General features: G+C 39.3%; 1 protein-coding gene and 1 long non-coding RNA gene across 2 annotated transcripts in view; one reads left to right on the top strand and one right to left on the bottom strand.

Annotated features, from left to right (window-relative positions):
- The window catches only part of MORN1 (MORN repeat containing 1), a 158,989-nt gene extending 146,659 nt beyond the window's left edge, over window positions 1-12,330 (bottom strand). The window contains exons 1-5 of the mRNA XM_044668647.1: window positions 12,249-12,330; window positions 11,679-11,750; window positions 10,359-10,457; window positions 3,992-4,102; window positions 3,492-3,655 (exon numbers count right to left, since the gene is read on the bottom strand). Coding sequence (XP_044524582.1) covers window positions 3,492-3,655; window positions 3,992-4,102; window positions 10,359-10,457; window positions 11,679-11,750; window positions 12,249-12,330 — 528 coding nt within the window. The remainder of the gene's footprint in view (window positions 1-3,491; window positions 3,656-3,991; window positions 4,103-10,358; window positions 10,458-11,678; window positions 11,751-12,248) is intronic.
- LOC123243055 lies at window positions 192-2,495 on the top strand. The gene is made up of 2 exons (XR_006505844.1): window positions 192-311; window positions 2,140-2,495. It is a non-coding gene; the product is annotated as an uncharacterized LOC123243055 (long non-coding RNA).
- Window positions 12,331-17,722: the final 5,392 nt, after the last annotated feature.

Here is a 17,722-nt window from a genome sequence, read left to right on the forward strand (position 1 = left end):
AAGAAAGAAAGAAAGAAAGAAAGAAAGAAAGAAAGAAAGAAAGAAAGAAAGAAAGAAAAAGGAAGGCAGGAGGGAGGGAGGGAGAGAGGGAGGAAGAGAGAGAGAGAGAGAGAGAGAGAGAGAGAGAGAGGAGTTTTAAATGTCAAACAGAGGAGTTTATACAGAGGTATCCAGTTTCAGTGACCCACGGTCACCCAGTGACAGAGAGGGGTCCGCTGCCTGATAGGAGAGGAAGCTGGTATGTGGTTCAAAGACATGTGGAAGCTGGAAGCTAGAGCTCAAGCAAGGACAGACAGAAGACAAACAAGCAGGTGAGCAGGCAGGCTAGGGCAAAGTTTTCTTCTCTCTGCCCCAGAAATCCACCAGTAGCAGTGGTATACCCATGGCCTAGGACTTCTACTTTCACTGGGGGTGTCTTTTTTGGAGGGGGAGGTGGAATGGGAGGCCATGGAGTGCTGAACCAAGGGGCAGGAGATCACGGAACCATCCAGTGAAGTGAACATAGATGTTAAAAAATCAAAAGTAAAAGTGAGAACCGTCTGTGATTTCAGGTATCTGCTGGGGGTCCTGGAATGTATCCCCATGGATGGGGGGGACTATTATATAATACTATATAACAATGTAGAATGTACTTGATTATTATTAGTGTATTTAATGTTGGTAATGTCTTCCTGTGTGTTCATCAATTAAACTTTATTGTATATATATATATATGTGTATATATATATGCATATATACAAGAAAATCACATTATAGAGGGCAACTGGGTGGCTCAGTGGATCGAGAGTCAGGCCCAGAGATAGGAGGTCCTGGGTTCAAAGCTGGCTTCAGACACTTCCCAGCTGTGTGACCCTGGGCAAGTCACTTGACCCCTAGCCCTTAACGCTCTTCTGCCTTACAACAAATACATAGCATTGATTCTAGGACAGAAGGTGAGGGTTATAAAATAAAAAAGGAAAAATTTTTAAAAATCACATTATAGTTGGGGTCAGCAGTTTCAGCCATCCACAGTAGTTTAAAATATATCCCCAAGGTTACAGGACCTGACTGTACTTGATTGAGAGGTGGCAGGGAGCCACTGAGGCTCACTGAGCAGGGGCAGTGGTGTGGTCAAACCTGCTGTAGGAAAAATAGCTGAATGGAGGATGGCCTGGAGTGGGCAAAGATGGAAGGACAGGAAACCAGGTAGAAAGCCAGTCCAATCATCCAGGTGAGAGATGATGAACATCTGAACTAGAATTGTGGTTGTTTGAGTGGAGGGAGGGGGATGGATACAAGAGATGTTGTAAAGTAGAAATGGCAATATTTAGTAACTGGTTGGATAGGTGTAGTGAGAATAAGAAGTCAAGAATAATAATATTAGCATATATGTAGTGCTTTAAGATTTCCAAAGCACTTTACAAATATTGCCTTGTGATCCTCACCACAATTCTAGGAGGTAGGGACTATCAATATGCCCATTTTTTCAAATGAAGAAACTGAAGCTGAGGGAGGTTAAATGACTTACCGAGGGCAGTGATGGGCAAACCTTTTAAAGAGGGGCCAAAGGCAAGGAAATGCTCCTCTGTCAGTCTGTTTCTAAGACAACTCTTTCGAAGTTTCATTGTATTGTATCCTACTCATTGTATTTGTCAGATTAGGAATAGTGTCCCTGGATAGAACATTTCAGGGGGCCCCGTCTGGCCCCTGGGCCATAGTTTGCCCATCACTGCACTAGGGTCACAGTCTAGTAAGTCTCAGAGACCAGATTTGAATTCAGTCTTCCTGACTTCAGGCTCAGAGCTCTAGAGCCACTGTTCAAGCTAGATACCCAGCGAGGCTGGAAGTCTTGAAGACTGACAGTTGGTGACCCCTTTGACAATGATAGGGGTGTCAGGAAGAGAAGAGGGCTGAGAGAAAAAGAGAATGAGTTCATTTTAGACATGCTGAGTTTGAGATGCTGAGAGGACATCCAGTTCAGAGTGTTCGAGAGGTCATTGGTACTGTCAGGAGGGAGCCTAGCTAGCTAGATAAAGATAGCAAAATATATAGATATTTAATTAGAGATAGAAAGATAAGATTTAGATGGCAAAATATGCTATATGGTGATAAATAACTATAAGTAGAATACATAATAAGTTATTTATTATATATCTACAGATAAATGATCATGGAGCCCATGAGAACTGGTGAGATCACCGATCAAGAGCCCAGGACAGAGTCTCAGGAGAATGGCTTGGATAAAAGAACCAGCAAAGAAGACTGAGAAGGAGCAGTTGGCTACATGGGAGGAGAAGCAGGAAAACCTGAGGAAGCAGGAGGAAAAGATAAGCAAGAATGTTGACTCCAGAGAGGTGGGTCAAGATGATGAGAATTAAAAGAAAGCTAAATGAAAAACAAGGCAAGAATCGGTCATCTTTGGTAAAGAAAAATAAGCCATCATTGTCTGTCAGCGAGAGACTCAACTGGGACCTCTGTTTTTGTAAATTAGTATTAAACATCTTATAGTTGTGACATTCTGAGTCGAAGCGGAACTTGTGTCTTTAGATCTGTCTCTTTCGTTATTGTTGAGTCGTTTTCTGTCATGTCTGACTCTCTGTGACCCCATTTGGGGTTTTCTTGGCAAAGATATTGGAGCAGTTTGCCATTTCCTTCTCCAGTTCATTTTACAGATGAGGAAACCGAAACAGAGTTAAGTGACTTGCCCAGGGTCACACAACTAGTGTCTGAAGCCAGATTTGAACTCAGGAAGATAAGCCTTTCTGATTCCAAACCAAAAGAGTGCTCTATCCGCCGTACTACCTAGAGGCCCTATTTTCTTCTGCCTTCAGTCGATAATCTAGCAGATGGGGAAGTTCTCAGTGTTTTACCAGAATGTAGTTAGAGGAAATTCAACAAACCACACAGGTCTCATTTGGGTAGAAGATCTTCAGTGTAAGGTGATTTAACACAAAGGTAAGGGAGTGGGGAGAATTTTTGGAAATATTGTTAGCTATTACGAGGTAAGGTGAAAAGTGGTATCTTTCTATAAAAATTATCCATAAGATTTTTTTGATTTAAGCAAAGCATATTTAAAATTACAATCTGATTTATGTTTAAAATATAAATATGCCTGGATTTACAAGAGCTATTGAAGGGGATGATGGGTGGAATGCCATTGTGTAGTGATAGAAGACCAGCCTTGGAGTCACAAGGTCCTGGGTTCAAGTCTGCCTCTGAAATACATGGCAAGTTCACTTAACCTCTTGGTGTCCCAGGAAACTCTCTTAAGACTGTGATACAGAGGAGCTACCAATCTTCATGGTGGAAGGATTCTCCATGCCAGGAGATTCCACACAGTGCCGAAATCCCAGGCATAAAACAATGAAACAATTGTCATTCGTTCATTCATTGCCTCTTTATTTATCACGGAAGTTTTGGTACAATTGCAGGAAGTCAACATAAGCAAGCAAGCGTTTGCGAATGAGTTCATGCTGTCACCAGATCCTGGTCTAAGCGAATGTTGAATCAGCCCAAGTTCCATTAATAAGGTTTGGGGTGACCTTGGAGATGGGCATAAATTTATCCAAACTATCTCCTGGATATTGAGATAGGAGACTCTGATTTGCTTCACTAGGTTTCCAAAGTCTGAACATGCGAGCCCTGGCTGAAGAAGTCACACTGAGGTGGCCGTGCCCTGAGCAGATTCAAAAAAGCCATAAGTCTTGGGATTGGAGGACTTCAAAACATTCACATGAGGCTGGATTTGGGAATGGACATGCTCTAGACCAGTGATTCCCAAAGTGGGCGCTACCGCCCCCTGGTGGGTGCTGCAGCAATCTAGGAGAGCAGTGATGGCCTCAGGTGTATTTATCCTTCCTACTAATTGCTATTAAAATTTAAAAAAAAAATTAATTTCCAGGGGGCTAAGTCATATTTTTTCTGGAAAGGGGGCGGCAGGCCAAAAAAGTTTGGGAACCACTGCTCTAGACAATTACAAAGAATTGTTCATTCTGATTAAACAAAAACTTACCTTCTCTCACTCCGTTTAAAAATTCTCCTTCATATTTGCCGCCTTCTTTGTATTTCATTATTCCGTGCCCTTGAAGTTCACCTAAAACAAACTGCCCAGAATAGGTGTTTCCTGGAATCAGATAAAAGAGAAAGAAAGAGGTATTTTCAGACTCATCAACTCCAAATCATGCTTGAGTCAGGCTATTACCTCGCCATGTTATCGGTCCTATTTGAAATGAAGGACAAATGAACAAGGAAGTACTTTGATACCGTGGTCCTCTTGGTCCCTTGGACTGGGGGGTGTGAGGTCCTTTTGGTTTTCCGTCTTGATGCCTAGAAACAATGAAGTTTGGCTATGGATGGGCTGCTCTCTGCCAGAGGGGGTGGTATGCATCCAAATCAGTCACAGAATGGCTCATCTGCTCTGCATTTGCCAGGGAACAGAAATCAGAACTCTAGCAGGGGATGCTCTCAGGAGAGTGTGTACCAAATACTTTTGTGATTTTTAAAAATTAAATCCAGAAAATCCAGATAACCTTGAAAACTCACTTTGTTCCAGGGTTCCTAATGGTACAGAGCTAATGTTCCTGATTTCATAATCGTAAGATTATCATTAAGATCATAATCAGAGAGGACAACCAGGTGGCTCAGTGTATGGAGAGCCAGCCCTAAAGATGGGAGGTCCTGGGTTCAAATTTGACCTTGGACACTTCTTAGCTGTGTAACCCTGGGCAAGTCACTTGCCCCCCCATTGCCTAGCCCTTAGAACTCCTCTGCCTTGGAACCAATACACAGTAGTGATGCTAAGATAGAAAGTGAGGGTTTTTTTTGTTTGTTTGTTTGTTTTTTTTAACAAAAAAGTAAGTAAATAGGGGCAGCTAGGTGGCAGAGTAGATAGAGTGCCAGGCTTGGAGTTGGGAGAGCCTGGGTTCAAATCTGGTTTCAGATATTTCCTACCTGAGTGACCCTGGGCAAGTCACTTAATCCTAACTGCCTAACACTTGCTACTCTTCTGCCTTAAAACTAATTACTGTATAATTAGAATTTGCTCCCCAGAACTCTCTTTCCCAGCTTCCCATGTTCCTTCTCACCTTAGTACTAGTAGGGAGGATATATTTTGAGTGTAGCTCTGCCCTCTCTCTCTTCTTCCAGAAACACTGCTGTGGTGGTTGGGTGAGTGCCAGGCAAGAGAAATTTTCTCACATGGCTTTACTCAGGCTTTTACTTTTGTTCTTTTATTTCTCCTACTTCAAGTGATTACTAACAAACTTTATAAAATATAATACTTGGAGTTATTGGACATTAACTTAAATTTTGCATTGTTGGTGACCAGAACTCTGGAGTTTAGGACCCTTGCTCCTCTCTAAGTTGATAGAGCAATTTTTAATAGACAAAAAGACAGATTAGTTTTAAAAGCCTGTAGCTACCCGCCACTGCTGCTACTGCTGCTACTTCTACTACTGTTGCCACCACCTGCTGCTGCTTCCCACATTTGACCAGACACTGCCAGGGGGTCCTTGGGGAGCCTGCCTGCAGCAAGCCTGCTGGGGGTCCTTGTGAGCTGTTTTCTGTGTGTCTGGTAAAGTATACCCTTCCCCCCTTTCGATTACATAGCTAATACCCGAGTGCTTGCTGCTGCCTTGGAAGCCTGGATGTTTCTCTGGGGCAACAATTAGCTTCCTCAGGGCTTTCACCTGGGGGGCAACCTTCTATCCTCTTAACTCCCTTCCCACATAGCTGGGGAGAGCAATCAAGGGGAGCAACAGTCCCCTGTCCACGTGGCAGTGGAAGCAAGAGGCTCCCTGGCATTTTTTACCCCTAGGAGGGAGGGAAAGGAAGGTTACTCTTCCAAACCTCTAAACTTCTAGCCAGTACATACTAGGGTAGCATCACCTACAGACAGGAAGTAGAATTGCAAGCATGGCCCAGTTTATTGCCTATCTCAAACAGTTCCTGTTCCCGGAGAGCATTACCAAGCTCACACAGCTCAAAGTTTTAGGATGTTTTTTCTTACTACTGTACCAGGGTGCACTTGTCCTTGCTGTTAGCTTGAATAATCTCAAGATTCAGAAGGGACATTCATCCCCCTTTCTACCTAAGCATGCCCAGCCTCTGCATCATATCCAATATGAGGTTCATCTACAGTCTACACTATACTCAGTGCAGAAATCTGCCCCTGTATGGGGAACCCCAGAAGTGTGACCAAAGGAATCTAGATGGATAATGATACTTGGGAGGGGAAGGAACCTTAAAGAGTCTAGAGGTGAATTTTAAGCCTTTTCAGACTCCATTTGCCTTATTGATGTTAACTGTCTCAGTTTCTTCCCCTCCAAAACGTGAAGAAGCCTCTGTAACACAGCTATCAGAATTGGAGAAAAGGATCTTGAATTCAGTGCCCGTATCCTGTCATGCTTATTGTATTTGTTGATTGTTTGATTTAAAATTCAATTTTGTTTTTTAAGTTCACATATTAATCTGATAAAATATTCTGTATCATATCTCTATATATATCATGTATATATTGTGATATATTCTATATTGTTTTTAGCTGCTGTGTTTTGGCCATTAACTATATGTTCTGTTACAATGCCTTTATTTGTACTCTCCCCATATGACTGGACTGGAGAAAATAACCATTATAAAAGTCTATAAACAACTTGGACAAACCCTTTTCCATGGCAAAACCATAGATCCTTATGAATGCTGGGTTTGTCTCCAGATCCATCAAGGTCACATGTCGCCTAAACGGCCTTTGGTTCCTTTTTGCCTTTGTTAATTGTCACATAGATGATGAGGGATGGACTCCATCAACCTGGTTACAACCTGTGTACAACCTTTGGAGAATTTAATGAGCTAAAAATCTCAATTGATCTTATGAGGTCTTCAGAAGTGATTTTCAGATATCTAGTAGCACCACTACCTCTGACTGATCATTTGCCTACTTTTGAGTTGTTTGTAACAAAAGGTAAGGGTCCATTTAGTGGTTGAAGTGAAGTGCAATAGCACTATTGTATTCCCCACCTCCCACATAAAAATGTAATGGATAAGACATCAGAAGTGATTTTCACTATTGTATTCCTCGCCTCCACATTGTTACGGATGGGGCATATAAAGGCATGCTTTTTATGGCTGTTATAGTCTCATATCTGAGGAGGGAGGTTTCCCAAGGGGCTTGGTTACCCTGTGATGGGTTATAATCTCATCCAGGAGGTAGGAAGATTTCCCAGGGGGCTTGGCAACCCCTGAATGGCTCCCAGAGGGAGAAATTTCCCATGGAGCTTGGTGACTCCTTGATGGTTTTTATATTTGTAACTCTTTAGCTTATTCTACCCTTCTACCAAAATGATCCAGATTCTTGGTGACATTTTAGACCCAAAAGGTTTTAATCAGCAGTATAGAGGACTGTTGTTTTGTTTTGTTTTGTTTTTCTGGGCTCTCCTGCCAGATTTTGGAATGATGGCAGTAATAGACCTTGTTAGAAATATTTTCGCCAAGGTTGACAGATTGGCTAGATCTGGAGAACTTGTGACAAGTATCCATGAGGTTCAAAGGTTTTTTTTAAATGTCACACAGCAAGTGGCTATAAAGACTCATTTGAATCCTAATGATAGCAGGTCTGTTTGCTATTGTCATTAAATGGGCTCTTGTGATTTGGGAGATTTTGGTACTTCTTTGAATGTACATTAACTGCTGTGCTACTGTTTTTTTAAAAAAAAGCTATGTGAAAATCATGTGCATTCACACTGTGGATCATGCCAAGTTAAAAAGGAAATGGATCTCATTTTTGAGTGAGAAACTTTTGTATTGTGCCTTTCCTTGGCTAACACAGTGTGTCACTGACTGTGAACTATATATTTTTGATTTTTTAAAAGAATTTTATTATCATGTTTCTTTGTATGTGCAATAGAGTATTTGAGTTTTCTTTTCTCTCTCATTTTTTGTACTTGAAGCACATGTTACCAGTATTAATGATTTTTTGATTTTGCACTATGTTAAGATTAAAATGTCTGTTAGCCCTAATGTCAATGCATACCCAAAAGCTTTAGAGTTAGACTATGGAAAAATCCTGCCATTGATTGTTAAATATTATGGGACTTTGATTAATGATTGTGTCTGATTCCAAGAGAAGGGAGCACAAAGTTAACCTGCACAGTGCCTAGGAGCACAAGGTCAAGGAGACCAACCAATCCTGGTGAAATTAATGAGATTCTGCACCAAGACATTGGACTTGAACTTATCTTGAGGTTTGAGGAAGCAGCTGTTTGACCCCCCTCAGATACAGGATTTCCCCATGCCAAATCCAGATTTCTAACAAGTAACCTCAGTTTGGCTGCAATTTTGGCTCCCCTATCCCTGAGGGCAAAGGTAAAATCAGACCAGGGAATGTAATTTCCCTTCTGCATCAAAATCTAGTCCCTTTTCTTTCTTTTATGGTGTGGCCAATTATCTGTAGTACTAGCTGCCAATAGGTAAGTGCTACGTTGTTATAGTTGCTACCACAGGCTTGTGGGACATGAATCACTTTAATTTGGCCCTGATTCTAGGACCTGTTATAGGTTTATTTTTCCTTACTTAGAATTTTTATGCATGAGACTTTGATATTTTATGTTTCATCCAAAAGTTATTTTTTTTCTCTTTTATTTGGGTTTTTTTTTATGTTTTTTATTTTCTTTTGACAATTGATTGATATACCTCATAACTCAGCCATGTATCCTGGGGTAGTCAACAGCCTCCTCAGGGGGGACTGTATTATTGTCATATAATTCTAGATTTATAAAAATTTTTCTTGTTTGAGAGTAATTTTAAGATAAGAAACTAGCTTCTTCCCCAAATCAAGAAAGTGAACTGTTTGGAGAAGGCGCCATGAAGATTTCTGCAGAAACCACACACTGCACCAAAAGATCCAGAATTTTGGAATGTAGTGAATGAACTGGGGGGGAGGAGGATTTGAACACATTTATTTTGAAGGTACACTCTTATGCCAAAGGGGATTGCCCCCTTATTGGCTTTTTGTCAATAAGCCTAGCAACCATTAGTTTTGTTCTCTTTTATTTCCCTCTTATCCTCAAATTATTATAACTTCCCCTTAGAAACTTCAATATAGTATGTAGTACCTCAAGTTAAAGATCTTTAGAGATATAAGTTGGTTATGTATACTGATTCACTGGGGAAACTAGGCATGTAAACCTGGGAGATTTCTACATGCATGTTCCCCAATGGAATCACAGGGGGGATTATATATTTAGAATTTGCTCCCCAGAACTCTCTTTTCCATGTTCCTTCTCATGTTACATGCTAACATAGGGAGGATATATTTTGAGTGTAGCTCCGCCCTCTCTCTCTTCTCCCAGAAACAAGGCTGTGGCATTTGGGTGAGTACCAGGCAGGAGAATTTTTCTAATGAGGCTGTACTCAGGCTTTTACTTTTTATTATTTTATTTCTCCTACTTCAAGTGATTACTAATAAGCTTTATAAAATATAGTACTTAGAGTTATTGGATATTAAATTTTACATTACTTAGTATTAATTCTAGGAAAGAAGATAAAGTTTTTTAAAAATATATGAATCATAGTAAAGAGGTGCTGGATTCAAATCTGACCTCAGATACTTCCTAGCTATGTATCCCTGGGCAATTCACTTAACCCCCACTACCTAGCCCTTATTGATCTTCTGCCTTGGAACCAAAACACAGGAGTGAGTCTAAGATGGAAGATAACGGTTTTTTTTAAGATCATAATCACAAGAGAACTATTGCCATTAAGAATTTTTTGTTTTCCCTTCTGTACTTCCCTATAGATGAAATAGGTTTTTAATAATTTTTTGGGGTGGGGCACCAACATAATTAAGTCCAGGGTCACTCAACTAGAAAGTGCCTGAGGTTGAATTTGAACTCAGGAAAATGAGTCTTTCTGATTCCAGGCCTGGCATTCTTTCCATTACAACCATCTAGCTGCCCAGACTTTTAATAACTTGAAGAAAAGAAAAAAAGAAAGACATAGTTAACTGTTCTTTTCCCTCACTCCAAAGTAAGCTAGGGAAATCTAAATTGCCAACAGGGGCATGACATCTTCTGTCTGCTGTAGAATCCACATAGAGTCAGGCATGACGAAACTCAAAAGAGACTTGTTGAACTGAATGAAATCCAATAGCAAGTGAGAATCTCACTAGTCAGTCTATGGAGGATTTACTGAGCTTCTCAAGAGTTTCTGCTACCATATGTAGGGGTTCCTCGCAGAGCACAGCCACTGCAAAAGACCTTTCATCTCAAGTTACAGACAGAAAATCCTTCCTAGCTCTGTCAAAAGCCCAGGATCCATTTACAGTACAGATGTCATTAGTATGACATGATAATTAGCAAAAGGAACATACTCTAAAGAAAACGAACCTGATGATGCCCAATAACGTCGTCCCTTTCCTACGATCTCACCATCTGCAAAATCACCTTCGTAGTAACTTCCGTCCTTAAGCAGCAATTTTCCATGACCTAAAGAAATGATAATAGTTCACATTTATTTAGTATTTTGAAGTCTTACAAAGCCATTCATCTACATCATTGAAATTCAAACTCCAGCTGAGTAAAATATGAAGACTTTACCTATAACAATAAATTCATAAGTTGGTAAATACTCAGCTTTTAGAGCTCAAGATTTACTGGTCCTTTAATGTGGGCCTACCATGAAGTCAAATATATGACCTTGGAAAAGTCACTGCAATACAGAGCAATCCACAGAGAACATAGCAGTCCAGATTTTTTCACAATGCTAATCAAAATATTACTAAGCATTTTGATATCATCGTGTCTCAGTCAAATGTGTATGATGATGATAAAGGCATTAAAATACAATTAATATTTAGCTAAGTCTCCTTCAAGAACATTGGGAGTCCTAGAAATGCCCTCAGAACATATACTCAATGACTGTTATATCTTTTAGTACAAGGGCAAAATGAAAACCTGCTCAATAACCACAATAATAGTAAAGAATGAATAAAAAAATATTAAGTCCTTCACCCAAGTAAAGCTTTGAGAAAACAAATTAAGGAGCAAGAGAGTCAAATGGAAATTGAGTGGGAATGGTGGTATTCTATATAGTCTCAGAAAGGGCACAATAGAGATTCAATTCATAGAAAAGGATGCCAATTACTTAACATCCTGCAAATATTTCTTCTGGACTTTTGTTTACAAGTCTCTCATTTTTCAGCTTCCTAGATTGGCATTTAAAAAATAATTCTTACCTTCTCTCTTAGAATAGAGGTATCCAGAGAAAGAACTGTTGGAGTCAGATGGATACAGATTAAAACATACTATCTTTCACATTAGTGTATTTATGGTTTTATTTGGGGATTTTGATTATGTATGTATGAGTGTGTTTTGAATGATAATAAAAATTAAATTAAATTTTAAAAAAGAATTGATACAGATATCAGTTCCAAAGCAGAAGAATGGTAAGGGCTAAGCAATAGGGGTTAAATGGCTTGCCCAGGGTTACACAGCTAGGAAGAGACTGAGTCTAGATTTGAACCAGGCTCTCTATCTACTGAGCTATCTAGCTGCCCCTCTCAATCACCATTTGTGAGAGCATGACTATGGTCCCAAAACTGCTATTATTTTAGAAAATTCTAAAAGCTGTTTTTTTTTTTAATTTTTATTTGACTACGAACCAGGTTTCATTCTATGTTGACACTGGCTACATCGCTCTGTTCTTACCGTGTTTCTTCCCATCTTTCCATTCTCCTTCATATCGGAAGAAAGTATTTGGATATATATAGTGCCCATAACCTGGAGACAGAAAAGAGGTCAAATGCATTTCAATTCAATCCAGTAAGCATTTTATGGTGAACCTTTTAAAGATGGAGTGCTGGGTATACCCCCCACCCCCATCCCACACAGGGGAGGGAGGAAGCATTCCCATTGGGCTGCTGGGCAGAGGGGTGGGGGATATAAAAATGTCCTCTGGCTCGGTAGAGAGGGGGAGAGGAAGAGCTCTACCTGAGGCCCTCTGACTTTCTAGTAACAAACTCTGGGAGTGGGGGGAGGGTGGCCATGTGCTCACAGAGAGCACTCTGCATGCCTTCTTTGGCACCTGTGCTATAGGTTCGCCATCACTGTCCTAGGGGCTGGGCACTGTGTCCAGGCTGGGAATATGAAGCTAAAAATGAAGACATCCCTGCCCTTGAGGAGTTTGATTAATTTTGCTTTCTCCACTCTGTATCTGCTGCTCTGCCAGGATGTCCCTCTAACATCATCATCAGGTGGTTCTCAGCCTTGGATCCCCACCTTTGTTGGCGCCCTCCCCTCCCCATGACAAGGCTCTCCCAAAGCCTTCCTTTTGGGAGGCCCACTGGTGGGCTTCCAGCATGCTCTACTCCCCGTCTCTATTTCTGCCTAGTTTCAAGTCTACAGAACATGATGGTCCGCACCCTGGCGTACCCTTCTGGTTACCTTTGTTATGTTATTTAAATTGTAGGCTTAGCACTGTACCTAGCATCTAATGCTGTCCTTTAGTTGTTTTTTATGTCTGACTCTTCATGACCCTTTTTTTTTTTTTTTTTAGTTTTCTTGACAAGGATACTAGAGCAGTTTGCTATTTCCTTCTCATTTTATAGATGAGGAAACTGAGGCAAACAGGGTTAAGTGGCTTGCTCAGGGTCACACAACCAGGAAGTATCTGAGGCTGAATTTGAACCTAGGTCCTCCCAACTCCTAGCCCAGTGCTGTACCCACTGTGCTACCTAGATGCCCTGAATGGAATCTTGATTCTCATTTTTCCTGCCTATCTACCAAAATCTCCTTGGTCCATCCATACTCTATAAGATGTCCCCTAAATGTGAGCATCCTCCCAAAGATCTGTCCTCTCCCCCTCTCTCCATGCTCTTTTTATTCAATAACCTCACAGGTTCCCACAGGTTCCATTACAGATAACTCACAGACTCAATCCTCTTAGCCCATACTAGAGAAGGAGCTTTGGTGATTTCCTATAGGAGGCCACCAGTATTTTCCTCATGGACTAACTTAAATTGTTTAGTCAGTCCCTATACCTTTTAAATGTTTAATTCAGCAAATATTTACATGGAACTGATTCTGTTGGAGGTAGAAACAATAGGCCTTGACCAGAGCCTGAGAATGAGTCCCCACAAGGGAGAATTATAATGCTAAGCTGCAAACTTGGGAGATGGTGGTAGGCTTGGCAAAAAGTCAAATTTAGTAGAATGTGGGCTGTGGGTAGCAGTGGTGGGGAGGAAGCATTGGATGGGGGAAGATAATGAACATCTAGTATAAAATTGACAGGATGGTAGTGGAACTCAGGAGAGAGAAAAGGGCTTGTCTAGTTGTTCCCTCTTAAGGATGGGGCAGCTCTATCTTTACATTGTTTTTTTTTAACACCATCAATGATTATATAAAAGCATACTCCAAATCACTAGTAAGAAGAGAGATTACATTTCTTCCAAATTAAGGCAATTCTGAGGTGCCACCTCACCCACCCCTTCAATTAGAAAACAAAAGCGGGGAAAAAAATGATGAGGAACTGTGAGAAGACAAGCATGCTAATACACTGTTAGTATTGCTGAGAAGTGGTCCAACAATTCTGGAATGGTAGCTGAAAAGTCACTAAACAATGCATGCCCTCTTGACTTAGCAATATACCTTATGCATCTACCTCCTCTGCATATATCCAAAGAGATCAAAGACACAGTGAAAGGAGCAAAAGAACTAGAAACAGCGTAGATTCCCATCCACTGAGAAATGGCAAAGCCAAATGTGGTACATGAATATTTTGGAATACTAATGTTCCATAAGAAATGACAAATGGGATAGTCAGAAAAATTTGGAAAGACTGAAGAAAGCAGAACATAATATACAATGAATATAACACTGTAAAGGAAACTGCTTTGGAAGATTTAAGGAACCTGATCAATGCAATGACCAGTCTTTACTCCAAATGACAGAGGATAAAGTTTCCCACTTTTTTGGGCAGAGGTATAAATGAGACAAATAATTTCACATATGGCCAGTGTATGATCAATTTTGCTTAGCTACCCTTGTTTGCTACAAAGGAGAGATTTCTGGAGTGGGGACATTTGAGAGTAGAATGAAAGGGATAAAATAATATATACAGTTCAGGCTCTGGGTTATTTTCCCAAATTCCCGTTAACAATGGCAAGAGAGATCCCCTCCAGGGGCAGTTGGCTAGTTTTTCCCTTAGATTCTTGGTGTAACTCTAAAGGGTTAGAGTATTTTCTTTTTTAGCATATATAGCTCCTGAAATCCCAACAATGTGCTTCTTTCCAATGATTCTCAGTTGATATCAATTAGCCAAGCAAGATTTAATTAGCCTTTACGAATGGGTATTGGCTAAGGTAGTATAGTAAAAACTATAGCTGGTATAAAACATTTCCCTCATTCTGGGGACCCACTCTCTCACAAGGAGTCCTGGGCAGAGTGGGCTCAATCTCAGAGGACATGATATAGCTGTAGAAGGGGTTACTCATAGCTCCTGGAAGTTTTTTGCTCAAAGTCCTTTTCTTCTCTTCATGGAACACTTAAAAAGTTTCTCATTGACATGGTAGAGTTCTCTTCTGGATTCCCAGAAGAGTGCTGGAGCTGAAAATTTGTGTGGGAAGAAGGAACTTATTTCTTGTTTTAAATTCTGACAGCACAGAAAGTGGATAGAGCCCACTTGATATCACTCAATTCAATGTTAGATGTCATCCAATTGGCTTTATTGCATGTATAAGTTTTGCACACAAGTACTGTTTTGCCTCATAATTTTTGTTGAATTCGTTAAGAAACATGATCAAGTTGGCAGTAAAAGTTAATTTCCAAATTAACTTTTTTTCCAAATCAGTGTCTGATGATAGTAACTGATGGCTGTCCTCGTTCTGAAAAATTTCAATCTCAGCCCTGAGCTCAAAAAAATGATAATTTTTTCTTCTTTTGACATAATATGCACTAGTAATAAAAAATAATAAAATGTCATGGTGTATATGACCCTCAAAGTGCTGCCAAGTTATAATTGCATCACTGCAAATTGAAGCAATGAGATCTCCACCCCACTGTCCATAGAACTGTGGCATGAAAGCAGCCATAGATAATAGGTAAATGAATGAGCTCTAATAAAACTTTATTTATAGACACTGAAATCTGAATTTCATATAGTTTTCATGTGTCATGAAATATTCTTCCTTTGATTTTTTTCCCTACCATTTAAAAATGTAAAAACCATCCTTAGCTCACGGGCCATACAAAAACAGGTGGTGGGCCAGATTTGGCCCATAGGCAATACAGTCTGCCAACCTCTGCTCTAGATTTAAAGTGAGAGAGAACTTGTTTAACTTAAGGGTGTGTCATCTGTACAGTTTCTTCAGAGAACTAGTTGCTAAGCATCTGCCAGGTTATATTACTGCACCCAATTAACCCAAAAGGACAACAGGAGCAGAGCCTAACAGAGGCGCAAAGCCTCATTTCTAGAAGTCAAGCTAGAGGGATAAATAAATCATTGCAAACATCAAGTGGTATAAAAAATTATTGTAAATCCTAGTTCCCTTCAAAAGGAGAAAGTAACTCCATAACATTTTAAAAATATTATTTTATTTTCCCGTTATACATAAAAACAATTTTTTTAATGTTCATTTTTTTTTTCAGTTTTGAGATCCAAATTTCCTCCCTTCTTCCGACCCTTCCTTCTCCCTGAGATGGCAAAGAAATCTGATGTAGATTTTTACAAACTACATGACATTTTAAAGCAGAAACTCATAGGATTAAAAAAGTAAGACTACATGAACACCTGGCAGAAATGAAGAAGAGATTCAAAATTAAATAAAAACTTTGGAGAAAAGAACTAGAAGGAAAATAAATAGCTTAGAAGAAAATGTATAAACACACCTTCCCCAAGAAATAGTCTCCCAGGAATCTAGAATATACCAAGTGGAACATCAATGATTCCACAAGACAGCAAGAAATATTGGAACAAAATAAAAAAACTGAGAAAAAGTAGATGAGAATGCAAGATATGTAATACCAAAAACAATTGACTTGAAAAATATCAGAGTCAACTAGGTAACAAGCAGAGGAGTGAAAGTAAGGGAGGAATAACAGGGAGGATAATAGTGGAAAGTGATGAGTCACAAGTAAAACAAACTTCCAGATTTCAAAGTGGGGATTGAAATGAGAGAGAAGAGCCAACAATTAGAATCTAATTGGGTCCCTTAGATCACCTCTTAGATGATTGGAAAATGACTAAACAAATTCTGGTAAGAATGGAATGAAATAGTATTGTACTATAAGACAAATGAGCCAATTTCAGAGAATCCTGAATAGCATGAACTGATGCAAAGTGAAGTAGGCAGATGGAGAAGAACAATTTATATCAAAACATCAAAATAGGAAACAAAAATAACTTTGATGGAGCAGCAAAGTGGTTCATTAGACTGAGAGCCAGGCCTGGAAATGAGAGGTCCTGGGTTCAAATCTTCAGACATTTACTAGCCATGTGACCATAGGTAAGTAACTCCCATTATTTCCCTTGGAACCCATTCACAGTGTTGATTCTAAGATGGGGGGGGGGGTTAAGGTTTTTAAAAAGTAAAAATTAAAAAAAATTGAAACATAATCAATGCAATGACAAAACTCATCTTCAGAGGACCTATGATGAAACATTAAGAGGTGATGAAAACCAGATGCAGAAAGAGGCGTACTTTTGGACAAGGCTACAATGTGGGTTTATTTGGTTGACTTGATTGCAAGTTTTTTTAATTTTCTTTTTTTCTTTTGCTTGTTTTTTAATGGTAAATAGGATTGAGGCGATGAGGATTAGAAATGATGCCAAAAAAGATGAGAGGGACATTATGACATTTAAAAAATCCCAGAAAAGAACAGAAGGAAGAAGCAAGCAGGACAGTACTGAAAGTAGCATGCTCAATTATGATAACATAATTTTTATTAATAATTATTATATTAATGTTCATGTTATATGTTATAACATACTTGTAACAAATTGTTATATTGAAATTATAGCACACAATATTGCTATCTATTATAACAAAATATAATATAAAGTGATTATAATTTTTAAAAAGCATGAGTATGAAAAGAGATTTATGGTTTCATGTAGGATTTTCTTTTTGTGTTCTACTTGTATTCATGGAAATGCTTTTTTGGTATTTAAGTTCAGAATTTTTTAAAAACTATAACAATTTAATATTTTTTAAAAGAAACATACAGAACAGATCGACGATTTCATGCAGAATATTCTTTTTCTATTCTTTGTATTTTGAAATATTCTTGTTTGTCAGATTTATAAGGAACAAAAAAGAAAATCTGAAAAAGAACTTAATAGGCCTTGAAGGGTAGGAAGGAAGATGAGATCCATCCCTATTCATATTTTATTTTGACACAACAAATACTTCCCAACAAACCTCCTTACAAAGTATGGGGGAGAGGGAAGATTGTTATTAATGAAAAATAATCCTTTTTTTCCTTTAGCTTTCACAGTATGATGCTAATATTGACTATTGCGTTTGATCAGTGTTTGAGTTTTTTGTTTTTTTTTTTGCTGTTCCATGATTATGTTGTTAGAATCATAGGGTATATTGCTCTTCTGTTTTCTTCTTTCCTTCCTTCCTTCCTTTCTTTCTTCCCTCTTTCCTTCCTTCCTTCCTTGCTTCCTTCCTTCCTTCCTTGCTTCCTTCCTTCCTTCCTTCCTTCCTTCCTTCCTTCCTTCCTTCCTTCCTTCCTTCCTTCCTTCTTTCCTC

The sequence above is a fragment of the Gracilinanus agilis genome, chromosome 3 (assembly GCF_016433145.1).
Source record: "Gracilinanus agilis isolate LMUSP501 chromosome 3, AgileGrace, whole genome shotgun sequence".
NCBI classification, from domain to species: domain Eukaryota; kingdom Metazoa; phylum Chordata; class Mammalia; order Didelphimorphia; family Didelphidae; genus Gracilinanus; species Gracilinanus agilis.